This window comes from Labrus bergylta, chromosome 11 (genome assembly GCF_963930695.1).
Source record: "Labrus bergylta chromosome 11, fLabBer1.1, whole genome shotgun sequence".
NCBI classification, from domain to species: Eukaryota; Metazoa; Chordata; class Actinopteri; order Labriformes; family Labridae; genus Labrus; species Labrus bergylta.
In genome coordinates this window covers 26,600,235-26,614,022 of record NC_089205.1, presented here as the reverse complement: position 1 = coordinate 26,614,022, position 13,788 = coordinate 26,600,235, and the positions used below count along the sequence as shown (strand labels likewise).

Below are 13,788 nucleotides of genomic sequence, written 5' to 3'. Positions count from 1 at the left end.
ATGTATTGTTATAAAGCTCAAGATAACATTTTCCATATAAACTTTTCTGAAAATAATACTGTATTATTCTATTCTTTAGAAATACCATCATTATCTACTCCAACAAGCATCTACTCTTGCTGCTATGTTTCTACAGCAAGTAACTGGAACCATTAAAGAAAAAAACATCAACCTGATTTTCTTGGCCTTCCCCATGGCTGCCGCTCCTTCGGCTCCTCCGGCTTCCATCTTCACACTCCTACTCTGTTTGAATTTGGGGAGAGAAAACTCCACGTCCACGTCGCTCATCTCCAGCCTGGGGGGCGTTCCCTCGATCACCAGCTCCTCTTTGCGTCTCTCCTTCAGCCTCTTCAGACCAAAACGACCACCTCTCTTCTTCTTTGTCTTGAATGGTTTTGTGCCCTTCACACTCTGAAATAGGCACAGACACTTATGAATGACGTGAGGATTAGCAACAACATTTGAAGGCCTTTAAGTGAAAAGGCCAATTACATACATATGACAAATATAAATACAGAATTTTAACACTGATTACCATTTTGGCCATCTTGGCTTTAGGACCTTTGACCTCTACACTGGGAACTCGAGGTCTCACGCTGACCTCTGCCCCAGGGATGGTCCTCTTCACCTGGAAGCTGACCTTGTAAGGCTCAGCGCACTGAAGGATCTTCAGAGCGTCTTCATACCTCACATTGTCAAAATAGACCTTGGCACTCAGCAGCTGGTCACCTTCACATGGAGAACATCATGAATCAAACTGTACAGTTTAAAACCTATAAAAGTAGTTTATTCTCAAGAATAACAATAGATTCCAGCTGCTGTTCTAAATATGTAAACACTGTCACTGCATCAACATGAAACTATGCACCTATTCAAAATGTCTACGTTTCTATACTGTGTATTTGTTCCTTCACACACTAAAAATATATTGTCATACCTTTAACTTTTGTTTGTTTGATTGTGGTTGCTGTTTTGGTTGGATTTTGAAAAGGTAACATGGTTGGAGTCACATGAATCAAAGCTTTCTAGGGTTGTAGCATTAGTGATTTACACAGAATATACACAGAACAAATGTTTTTTCTGCTCGTTTTTTAACCAACTGACTTTTCATACATTGTGGATCTTTTCAACAGACTTCTGCTTGAGAACGGTAAATTGACATTAACGTGGGGGCAGCAGTGACAGGGTGATCATTACACTAGTCACTCTTTCTGTTATGAACTTGTTGTATGTCATATAGATGAATCAGTAGTATTAGTTGACTCTGCTGGTTCCCCAGGATAACTGGAGGGTCAGCTATTTCTTGGGGAAACAATTTCAGGACCCTTTTGGATTTGATGGAGCCAATCACAACCATTTATCTCATATGGAGCAGGTTTAATGTTGGTGACTCATTTTTACCTCACATGCAAATAGCAAGTGTTGTCCACTTCATCATCTCACGCCAATATTTTATTTCACACAAGAGGGCATATGATTTTTATTTTGAAATTGCGTACCTAGCCAAAAAGCCTGGCTCTTCGACACATGTTGTGTTTAACTGATTGGTTCTGATTGGTTCTAGCACCCAGAGGCATTTTGTTCAGCAACAATGATAACTTCCAAGAAATTGTAAAAATGAGATAATAAAATTAAAACTGTTTTTGCCTTTTGGAAGGGTCAGGGGAATGCTGGGTAACTTGCTTTGCAAATAATTAACTAACACAATATTCAAATCTGAATGAACGCCCTCTGCTTGACCGTCGTTTTCTGGATACATTTGCATGTAAAATCTTCTGATTTCACTGCTCTCTAGGGGCCGCAGGCAGGAACTGCAACTCTTACACATTGAGTTTTAAGGTCTGCCCGCCTTCTGTTGTATAAAATTATGATGGATTTAATTGTTAGGCTTTAAAATGGAACTGAATATCAAACATTTTTATATTGATAAAGCAAAAACCCAGGACACACTCAATAGCTCAGAGTTTGCAGTGTACATGTTTTTTTAAATTTTTAATTCATATTTTTGCTTCCTAAACAGTTCAGATGTAACCGTAGATACCTTCCTGTAGACTGAGATGTTTAGCAGCTGGCGAGTCTTTGAGGACATCTTTAACGAAGATCCCTCGCTGTCCTCCACCAGTCACACTGTAGCCGCTCGCTCCAGCCTCCGCCTCCGTCTCCACCACGATTTCTACCAACTTAGAGACCTCCTCAATGATCTAAAACACACACAAGCACACCACTTGTAGTACCTCAGACAAACCTGTCAACTAGTATTATAATGATCATCTAAATGGCTGTAGATTAAGCTGTTGTTCTTTTGAGTCATGTTTGGAGATGAATCCTCTGAGTTAACATGAAGTCACAAAATGACCAGGATCCATTGCACAAAATCTAAAATGTATTTAATGGGACTTTCACCCAAGCAGTATTGTGACTACCCAACTCAGTCAGGACTCATCAGGACCTAATTTCTCTTCATCAGAAAGTGAGAATGACTGACTAAAACCAACAAGGGGGCTGTCGATTTACCCTCATTGTCTTAAATACAGATAATCATTTTAAACGTCAAAAGAAACAGGGATTCTTGTGGATGTTAAGGTCCATAAAAGTGTTACTCATCATCATTATTTAAGGTCAATCAATGTGCAGTTGCATTATGCAGCTTTGAGGGCCTACATCCAAACAGAGGGTGTATTATAATCTCCAGTCGAGGGTTAAACTGACAATGAATACGAACACAGTCGTTACATACGGCTTGTTCTTCTGTGGGCTCTGAATCCATCTCTGGTTGGGCCAGTTGGCAGGTCGACTCTCTCAGGTGACTTCTCTTCTGACTCAACACCTTCTTCAACTCTGCATGGAGCTTCTCCTTCTGCACCTACACACACACACACCACACACCACACTTAGGATTTTCTACAGTGTAGGTGGATGATACAAGAGAACAGCTAAAACAATCCTGCAATCCTATGAGGAGCTTTTGGTTTGTGTCGATTTTGGCGCCCCATGTGGACAAAGAAATACCTCTCTCTTATCTCTGCTTATTTTGTCCTCTGCATGTGTAAGTCGTTTTTCTGAAGAATATCACCCTGCCTTCTTTTCAGGGGCGTGTCCAGACTCTTCTTACTTGGGTGGGTGATAATTTATGCAGGGGTCACGTGAAGTTTGTGGTAAAACACATGAAATTTAGACAGCATGCATGAGGTTTTGCAATGGATTTTTTTTAATGGAAAAAGCTACATTTGAACTTAAGTCCCGCCTCTGATTATGCAAATAGCCAATCATAGATTTAGATTTTCGGGTGGCTAATCAGATTTAAAGGGGGCCGATGTCACCCCTGGCCACCTCTCTGGACACGCCCAACACTCATTCACCGTGAATCTTTGCTGGGGAAAGTTTAAACTAAGGCTGTTTAGGCAGTGTGCTGAAATGTTCTTCATCCAAAACCGTCCTGATAGCAGCAGTTACGGGTATTATAAGGTTCTGTGACATGAATTGACATGTAAAAACTCCTCAAATTAATGTTTTTATCATTTCAGGTGTTAGAAACCAGCAGCTGTCACTCGTCATTATTTTGTTTCACAAAAACTCCCAAACTGCTAACATGCCTTTTTTTGTCCAAGAATGCGGTGCAGGGTGTTTACAACCACCTGCAGCTGGTTTCAGATCCACCACATACAGGTTTTTGTTGTGGCGCTGTGAAAGAAGCCAGGACTGGCATGTGTGCTGAGCTGGGAGAAATGAAAGGTTGTTTATGTGCTGGACAATAACCTCAGCAGATCAGGCTGCACCATTGTGATCTAGTTTTGTATGGGCTTGGTGGCTGCTGGGTCAGGAGGTCAGGTCTTTAAACTGGGTCTGTCTTTCCAAATATATCTGAAGAACAATGAAGTTTATAAAAATGTCATCATGTTCTGTTCATGTCAGGGTCCTGAGGTCAGGGTTACACCGACTAGTCCAAAGAAAGGAATCCACAGCAGCAGCAGCAGCATTTTGACTGTTTTACACATTGACAGTATTTTAAAACGTTGGTTTTTGTCTGTTTGTGAGAATTAAAGGAAGAGATACTTTGTAAAACACAGATTTTCTGGTTGACCAAATTGTTCTCAATTATTGTGTTTCACTTTGTTTAAAGTTTTACACAACCCCTCTTAGTGAGCCTGCCTTCAGGCACAGTTAATGTTTCGGGCTTAATGCCAGCGTACTGAGTTGCTTTACTGGGATGATGAGAGCAGGTTGATGTTTAGCAGTTATAATGTTTGTCACATTCACCATCTGTGTTCAGTTTGTTAACATGCAAACCTTTCCTACTCTGCTATAAACAAACATGACAAGGGAAGAAACTCTTTTATTGACTCAATCTAACCTCCCTGGAGATGAATGAATGTATATGTGTCACATTGTGTGTGTGTGTGTGTGTGTGTGTGTGTGTGTGTGTGTCTGTCTCACCACCCTCTCGGGGCTCTCCTGCTCGTCTGTGGAGCCGCTGTGATGAGGGTTGCGTTGCTGGGCGGAGGGGGATCTGTTCGAGGGGGGCGACCGCCTCTTGTCTTTTACCTGTCACACACAGCAGAAGATCGTGTTCATGTTCGTTCAGGTTGACTTGGAGCTGGGCAGCCATGAAAGCTTTGCACTGCAGCTGCAAATCTGATAGATTTTTTCTTATTTCATTTTTAACATTGACTGACTTGTTCAGCTCCAGGAGAACTTCTTCACAGCTTTAAATAAATCAAACTCTGAAGCTACACCATAGGTTTTTTGAACTCTGATGGTTTTTTGTATTCTGACTATTTGTTGCTCTTATTAATCCACTAAACTTGACAATCAGGTCTCGACATCTTAATATGACTTCTTAAACAGTTTCTAAAAACTGAACTTCAGTCGGAGCACAGAGGCGGTAAAAGTTTTAATCTCTGAGGAACTCAAATGTTCACCTTCATCTGCAGATGAATGATGGCCTGATTCAGGAAACAGTATCTCTCTCTCTTATCTTGCACTGCATGAATTTAATAAAATATAAAATCTTTAATCTCGTTATTTTGATGTGTTGTTTACATTATTTTTTTATTCCCTGAAACAGACAGGATCAAACTGAGCTGAACTCCGTCAACTCTAATCTGCTTTCTTGAGGAAACTCGTCTCGTCCCGGCCTCCCACGCCTCCTTCCTCTCCTGCACTCACTTCATAAACTCTCACATAGATTGTAAAAACATCCTGTGTTAGCACTTCACCTGTCGCTGTGACCGGCAGGCTGCGGAGACCTCTGAAACCAAGGACAAGTTTCCTGTGCACATCGAGAGCTACATTCTTGAAATACCAATGCATATCATTTTATTTTATTAGATGTTATAGCTTCATCAGTAATTGAATTTATTTAAGGAGCATTGTTACCTATTAGTTTTGTTTGACAAAAAAAAGGATCCATGCAGACCCATAAAGAGTCCGTCCAATGAATTCATTATGGACACATTTTGACTGTCCACTTTCAGCTCAATTTAGAAAGTCTTCAACATGCAAAGACAAACAAACATGTTGCCTCTGGACGGCAGAGAAGAGTCGTTGGATCTCCTCTCTCATGGACTCTCACTCCTCAATCACTGAGGGATAGAGGCTTTTTCATTTTGTCATGTTTAATACGTTCATAATCCAGTTTATAATCTAGTTGGTTTCTCAAAAGTTGCCTAGTTTTAGATTAATGTAAAACAAACTATTAAAACTGCTCTTCACAAAACATGCAGACACACATTCAGCTGCAGCATAACATTAAACCATGAGGGCAAAATATTTTAACACCCTGCAGGTTTTAGTGCACAGCCAAGCATAAATAACAACTCTCTTTATAAGTGTAATGATGCACAGATGTTTTTTTTTATATTAGATTAGAGACATCCTCAGTAACATCTGTCTACAGTCGATCACATAACAGAGTTAAAGTAAAAGTGTTTTTAATGTGTGCAGGACAGACGGAGCTTTTAAAAGGGAACGAGGCCACAATAATAAAACATACACGTCTCTCACTTTAGAGGAACCACAGCAGTGTGTATGTTTCTACAAGAGCATGACTTTAGTTTGAGTTGTGTGTTTACTCACGGCTGAATCTCGGCTCTGGCTGAAAACATGGCTGTCCTCTTGGTCTCTGTCAGAGTCTAAAAAAACACAAAAACATTCCAGCTTCATTTTCAGGTTATTTCAGTAACTGTGAGTTTATGTTATTCAATTACTGTAAGATGAAATAGGCACCTGAAAAAGGGTTTTATTTGTTATGAGACTTTCATTTAAAAAAAAAAAAAGAAGGAAGGATTTAAAGCCGAGCTAGTGAAGCGAGTGGAATTAGGGTTAGGGTATAACTGTTCTGTGTGTTTGTGTGTGTGTGTGTGTGTGTGTGTGTGGGGGGGGGGGGGGGGGGGGGGGGGAGACAAACTAACACCTGTCCAGTAACCTTGATCGATTTGACACAGAACAACAATGAGGTTAAAAGAAAAATAAATTGTGCTTCACTTAATCATTTCCATGTGGGTCAAGTCACCGATATTTTCTTTTTAAGGTGAACAGAATATTTTTATTATAGAGGTTTTTAAATCATTCTTAAGCTGATAAAAAAAAAACCAATATGATCCAAATTTCTGCATTCAGACATTTTACTGTGGGGTCAGTTTGAAATAGCACACGTACAGGCAAACTAGAACATCAAATATAAACAGATATGAAGCCAGGAGTCTCTTTAAAGAATGCTTTGAATGACGTCCTGCATGAGTAGAAGTGGAATCTTGATTAAATCGAGATACATTTTTGGTACATTTTCCCGTACACCACAGGACGACAGCAGGCACCATGGACATGCCATCAGGTCAGGATTGTCTCTTCTGACAGTAAATTAACTGAAGTAGCATCAGGTGTTTTCTGTCAGGTTTGTGCACATGGCTTTGAACGTCTGCTGAAGTTACGGGGCAGTCAGTCCTTAACTTCTAGGGTTGGCAGTCTTGAAATTCTCTCTGCAGTATGGTTCTGAATCTATCAACTATCCACCCGAGCCTGCAGCGTCTAAACCCTCCACTCGGGCCCTTTTTGAAATCTGATGGTGCTTAAACAGCTCAGATGGGTAAAGACAAAACTGATATTCACATATAAGACCCTCGAAAATGTTTGTTGGAGAATATCATGAAGCCAAAAAGCTGCAGCAGAATCAACAGACCTCCATGTCTTCATCTCGATCTGAGTCAGTCGATTAAAGTGACGTCAGAATCCAAGTTGGGAACTGTTTCAGTAAATGAGAGTCAACAATGACAGATACTCAGAAATCGGCAACAAAGATGTGCCAGATCTCCCCATCTCAAACCACAATCACACTCACAGTCATCACAGTCACACGATCAGATACTAGTTCTTGTTGGCTGTGACACTTAACGGTCAGTTCCCGGCTTTATTTTCCATTGTTAAGACCATGCAGATACATTAGTTACAGCTGCATCAACACTTTTAATAAATAAACACTAAATCAAGGCTCGCAGGAGCGTAATAGGCCAGGACTGTGAACCAGAACGACTTTACAGTAAAGACTTGATGTCCATATAATCAGCAGCTAAGCAACTGTTTGCATTACTTTAAAACTCAGGTAAGTCCCATGAACAAGTAGAAGCAGAAATACATGAAATGACTGCATTTCATGGTGGCACAGAAACAAAGTCGAGGGAAAATCAACGACCTCAAAAAGAAGTTTCAGCCAGGAGAAAGAAGTTTGAGTTCTTTGTTTGAAGTCAAGTTCTTATTTTTGTTCTTATTGATGTGCAATGTAACCTTGCTTATCTGTGTTATTTATGGGGGGCGAAATAATATAAGTACAGCTTTAAGGTACTTTATTAACAAAAAAAATTGTTTGACAGTGTTAAGCAGGTTTCTTCTTCTTTCACATGTACTTTGTTTTGGCATTACTTGCATTACGAGCAACTCAACGTGGCATAAAGGTGAAGATTGCAGGTTGGACAGAATAAATTGTTGAATGTGTAAAAGCTCAGTTTACCATCAGTCTATCAGCAGCATGTCTCTGCTGGTTCAGGGGTCTCTATGACCCTCTGTCACTGTGACCCCCGGCATCTCATTCCTCACAGTCCTGACTTCATGTGATCACTTTTTTAACTGCCTCAATTTAGTTGTGTGTGTGTGTGTGTGTGTGTGTGTGTGTGTGTGTGTGTGTGTGTCGTGCCTGTTTGGGTGTGTTGGAGGTATCTGGTGTCTCCGAGGTCACAGAAACACATAGCACACATTCAGTGCAGCCGAGCCGTCAGTGTATCAGTCACAGAGGAGCAGAGAGGGGCTCTCAGGAGAAGATATACTCTCAGTCACATAGTGGTGAGAATTAAAACCATCCTCAGCTCCTCATACATCAGTGACTCTGCTGCTCCTGGGGCCGTCATGAGTTACAATAATAAGTCACACCATGAGCCCCTCACTGATACTGTATACTGTCTTATAACTCCTTACTTTAACTCTCTCATCCAGGTGTACACTCCCTCTCACCCACTACGCTCTGCCAATGAAAGGTGTTTAATCCAACCTTCACAACAGGGTCCTAAGTCTCTGACTAGACTCTTCTCCTCTGTCGCCCCCCGGTGGTGGAATGAACTTCCAAACTCCATGTGATCTGCAGAGTCCCTCTGCACCTTTAAGAAAAAGCTAAAGACCTAGCTCTTTCATGAATACCTACTAACTTAATGATGATGGTCTCCATATTATTGATGATGATGATGGTAATGATGATGGTTTTTGTTTGATAACGACGACTTATAAGATGGTTTCTATACTGATTAGAGCTCTCAAGAACTGCCCTCAATGTTGTGCTTTGCCTCTGGTCACTTCCTGTCAGCACCTGTGTGTCCAATCAGACTCAAAGCTGATCGTTTGCTCTTACTGACATTGTTCCCTTTTTTCTAGATCCTTGCTTGTGTTGTTCTTACTCTCTGATGTACGTCGCTTTGGATAAAAGAGTCTGCTAAGTGAATTGTAGAATTGTAGAATATTTGTTTAAATTAATGTTATATACAGAAGCTAAAAGCGGACATGTGAGCATACATTTTATATGATTATCTTTTCCTGTAATACATTTTTCCCCCCTCCAGATCTCGACGTACTTATCTCATATCCTAAGAGTTTAAAAACACAAAGTAAACACAGAAAAAGGCTTAATTTACTGGCATCCTGCTGGCCTGTCTCAGTGACCAGCCTATTGTTTTGTTTTTGTTCTACATCGTCAGAAAATAGTCCCAGTATGACAAGAATATAAGCCTTCTTATTTTGAGATAAATATTTTTGAGATCTTGAGAAAACAACTCGTAAATTACTGGTTATCAGAAAAATGAGTAAATTAAATGTATGATGTAAAATGTCTGCTCAGGGCTTCCGTAGATTTTGTAAATCATACAATGACAATCTATGATGTTTTTCCTCTCCTGACAGTCACTTCAAAATCAAATAACTACAAATATAAAGGGAGAATTTTTTTTTAATTTTGTATTTATTTAAACGCCATCTTGGACATATTTGCGTCACTTATTTGTCAAACATAGATGTTGAGTTTGTTGAGTGTTGAGATCTCGGCTTTGTTGTTATTCTAGTGCTGAGTGAGTGACATTAAATCAGCAGCAACAACAGGTGCGACCACTCCACATGCTGTACTGATAACCTGAGAGTGCATGGCGGTCAGGAAACACATAATGAGATGTCTCGACAGCACACGCAGCGGGAAAAGGACGTGCACAGTGATTTTGGTCATGAACATTTTTAGCAATTAATTCAAACAAATTTCTGTTACCAAACTGTGATGTTTCCTGACCTCAGAAATGATTAACTGTTTGCAAACCACTAAAGAAGAAGAGAATTAATTTAAAGAAATAGATGTGATTATCAATCAGGAATACTGTCTGAGGTTTGCAGCTCTGTGACAGACGGACTGCAGCAGGTGGAGGAGGAGGCACTCCCTGCACCGAGCGGAGGAATGAAGGGACAGCAGAGGAGGAGGAGGTGAAGATTTGAAATGCCTTGCAGTCCTTTCTTTTTATAGATCACACTCACACATCTGCATGCCTCTACATGCCTCAGTGCGGACCCCCGGCCTGGTAAAGAGGGGGGGGACCCTGACCACTGTTGTAAAGTTACTGAACTTTTCTCACTGCTCTGCTAGATAACAAATGTATCAGCTGATTCTTCAAATTGAATGCCGACTTATTTAAAGTATAACTGATTGTGTTTCCATTGACTTCACACATGTGACACCTGCTGGAGATCTGAATCTAGCTCTTTGTAATCATGTATGTAACAGAGTGATTGTGTGTCACTCGACATCTTAGTAGTACGGGTGACATCTTAGTAGCAGGTTGTAGTTCCTCTTTCTGTTTCTACTGCTGCACTCCATTGCACTTGAATAATTAGAGAGACGTACTGAAGGAAATAAAAGTTTAGAGGTCCGAGAAAACAGAAGAAGAACAGGTGAAACTAAATGTTAAAGCCGCCAGCCTGGAGAGGTAATCAGGATACCACAGCTGTGTGATGAAAAAGACAAAGGCCTCAAAAGCAGATTAAATCTCAGAGGAAGAACAAGAGATGCTCATGAAGGTTATGAGATGGTTTGAATTGATGCAGCAGCGCAGGAATCAAAGATGCATTATGTTTAAACATGCATACAGCGACCTGTACTCATGAACCAACAGGACACAGATCAGATAATTTGCTGTGTTAAAAAATAACTTGTCAAAATGAGCAGAGCCATCTTTTATTTTGTTGAAGATTCCATCTATATCTGCATTCACACCTGAAATCATCTCTCCACTCTGTACAGAAAGTTTACATTTGCAGTGAGCACGAGGCAGACTATAAGACTCTCACTTCTTGCCGTCTGACTTCTCTCCTGATGAGCTCAGCATTTGAAGATCACAGAACAAACCTAAGGAGCGTGTTTCGGTGTGTCAGCCTCTCCTCAGTTTGTCTGTCTAACAGCAGCAGGATTAAGTCGTCTGGCGATAGTGCAGGCGGGTCTGTGAGGGACGTCTTAAAGTGGGGAAAGAAAAACTTCAACTCGCTCTGACAGCAACTTTCATCTTCAGCACAGTTTGTGCTAAAAGCTTAGTCACAACGAGGTGAGTAATGCTTCTTTACATTCTCTGCAAGTTGGACACTTTATCAGTCTGGGAAGATTCAGTTCATTTACATTTTTCACTGCAGGAAACTACATAGATAAGTTATTCCTCTGTTAATGTTTGTTAGTTCAGCATCAAGCTTCAATTTGTCCCTTAGAATAATACAAGAAGAGGCAACAAGACTGCAACAATCCATCCAAGCTTTACACAGCAAAGGCTGATTGTTTAATAATAATGAGACAGACGGCAGTGTTAGCTCTAAATGTTCAGTATCCTCTAAAGTCGACAGCAACACATCCTCATACCGACACGTTGGTACAGGATAAACATGTGGAACACGTCGTTGTTGTTGATTTGGTTCATGGTTTATTTTGCTGTTTATATTATCTGTAAATCTCAGTTACTAACCACATCTTTTCCTGTGAGCTCTCTTAGGATCAGGAGTGTTCTTATTGAAATCATGGCAGAGCTTTTTTCTGAACTATGACCTCTTTGATTTAAGTGTCTTTTTTTTAAAGTGTTGTATTTTTGGGGGACAGTTTTTGCCTTTATTGGATTAGACAGCTGAAGAGAGACGTGGGGGATGACATGCAGCTCAAGGTCGAGGTCAGATTCAAACCCACCATCGCTGCATTGAGGACTACAGCCTCTGTTCATGGGCCGTGCAACATGACTGCTGACTTTAGTGTCTTTAATCAACATTTTTATGGTGAATATTTTCATTGAACATTAAGAAAAGAATTAAAAAGTGACATTCCTACAGATTGACTGCATAAAACTATAAACCTAACTATGTAGCGCCCCTCATCTCTTTAGAGCTTTGTAAAGAGATTCATCTCATCTCGTTGTTCGGCCAACAATGTAACAGCAGCTCTCTCAGCATTTATTTTTTCGTAGCAACAAGCCGTGATTTTCAGATACAACCGTCTCAAAAATCTTCTGACAGCTGACAGAAAGTTAGTGACTTTATGAATAACACATAAAAACATTTAGTTGATAAGAGCAAAATATTTAATTTAGGAGAAGTTAAAAGTGAACTAACTCTAGTTAGTGCAAACAACCACTTGTTTAGTGTTATAGTCGTTTTGTATTTTCTCACATGTGAGGAAATCTTAAAGTTCAATCTTAGAGACTGAATCAACGTCCTTCATCTGATGAGGACAGACCTTCAGCTCGGAGCCCTCAGATAAGAACGTCTGTCAGTCAGTGAATGGGATGTTATTCTCTGTACAGCTTCTGTTGTCCTTCTCTGACTTCCAGCAGCAGCCTCATGAAACTTAAACCCTGCAGCTCTGATCCCATTCAGACTCTGCTAAGCCTTTCAGAGATGGACTAGTTAATAATGTTTTAGTTGGCTCAGTAATGACAGGACTCATAAGGAGCATCAGGTATCCACCTAAAGAAAAGCAGCACCTTTGTGTCCTTCAGAGAGCTGATAACATTTCTGTGACGGAGCAGCAGTGATGCAGCACATGAGCGACAGCTGAGGATGTGTGTGTGTGTGTGTGTGTGTGTGTGTGTGTGTGTGTGTGTGTGTGTGTGTGTGTGTGTGTGTGTGTGATTTATTTTTGAGCTGAAGTTTTATCAGCAGAGGCCAGATATGGACAGAAATAGGTTTTCTCCTCACTTACTTACATAACAGTACGCACACGGAGGAAATACCCAAACACTTTTTCACAATTGTTGGCTGCGTCTGAGGACATAACACGAACCTTACTGGATCTAAATTTAGGACAGTCACCAGACCAGAGGAGAAAAACACTTTCTATTCTGGACACACGACTGACTGGAACTTAAACAAACACCAGAGAGTCTTTCAAACAAAGTGAGACCAATAAATACTTTTCACTACCTTCTCCTGACAGAACACTGATGCTGGACCACATGCGTGAGTCGGAAGATTCTTGTTTCCTTATCTAGTTGTTTATAGTGAATTATTTCCCTGGAATTTGATCCTTATCCACAGGGGCGGAGCAACACTTGTTTTTGATTGGGTTTGCCAAACTCAGGGCCCGGATCTGTGCAAGAGTGTCATGAAGTATGTCTGTGCAAACACTCAAATGAATAGCGTTCATTTACTCTCCACTAATCATATCTACTCAACATCTGACATTAAAATAACTAAAATATATCATATGCAGAGGTGTCAAAAGTATTGACATTCATTACTCAGGTAGAAGTATAGATACTAGGGTTTAAAAAGACTTCTGTAGAAGTTAAAGTATCAACTCAAGCTTTTTACTCAAGTAAAAGTGTAAAAGTACTGGTTTCAAAACTACTTAAAGTATAAAAGTAAAAGTAATGTAAGGGGGAAAGAAATGCCATTAAGGACAAAAGCTTAGGCGGCACCACAGGGGCCTATAGTGTTCTACCCCACCTCCCCAAAAAACATTTTTCTAAAGGCCATAATGACTATATTGTTATATTAAAATGTTAATGTTGAAAAATTTGGGATGCACCTGTTTCAGCCGCATTCATGCCCATTGAAAATGAACACATTTTAGGACAATGCAAATACATTAAAGAACCAGATATGTGTACGACTGAGCATTAACATGTGTTTCATGGAGCGGAAGATATGATGACTAGTTGCCTGGAGTGTGACGTGATTTGTGTCATGTGCAGGTGCGATGGATCGCTTACAAACCAATAGGGTGACGGAATGGTATTTGTTTAT

General features: G+C 40.3%; 1 protein-coding gene across 1 annotated transcript in view; it reads right to left on the bottom strand.

Moving 5' to 3' along the window:
- Nucleotides 1-13,788, bottom strand: part of prx (periaxin) — a 32,559-nt gene that overhangs the window by 15,922 nt on the left and 2,849 nt on the right. The window contains exons 2-7 of the mRNA XM_065960288.1: nt 6,076-6,131; nt 4,435-4,542; nt 2,738-2,863; nt 2,042-2,201; nt 536-729; nt 173-411 (exon numbers count right to left, since the gene is read on the bottom strand). Of these exons, the coding sequence (XP_065816360.1) occupies nt 173-411; nt 536-729; nt 2,042-2,201; nt 2,738-2,767 (623 nt within the window). The 5' untranslated portion in view covers nt 2,768-2,863; nt 4,435-4,542; nt 6,076-6,131. The remainder of the gene's footprint in view (nt 1-172; nt 412-535; nt 730-2,041; nt 2,202-2,737; nt 2,864-4,434; nt 4,543-6,075; nt 6,132-13,788) is intronic.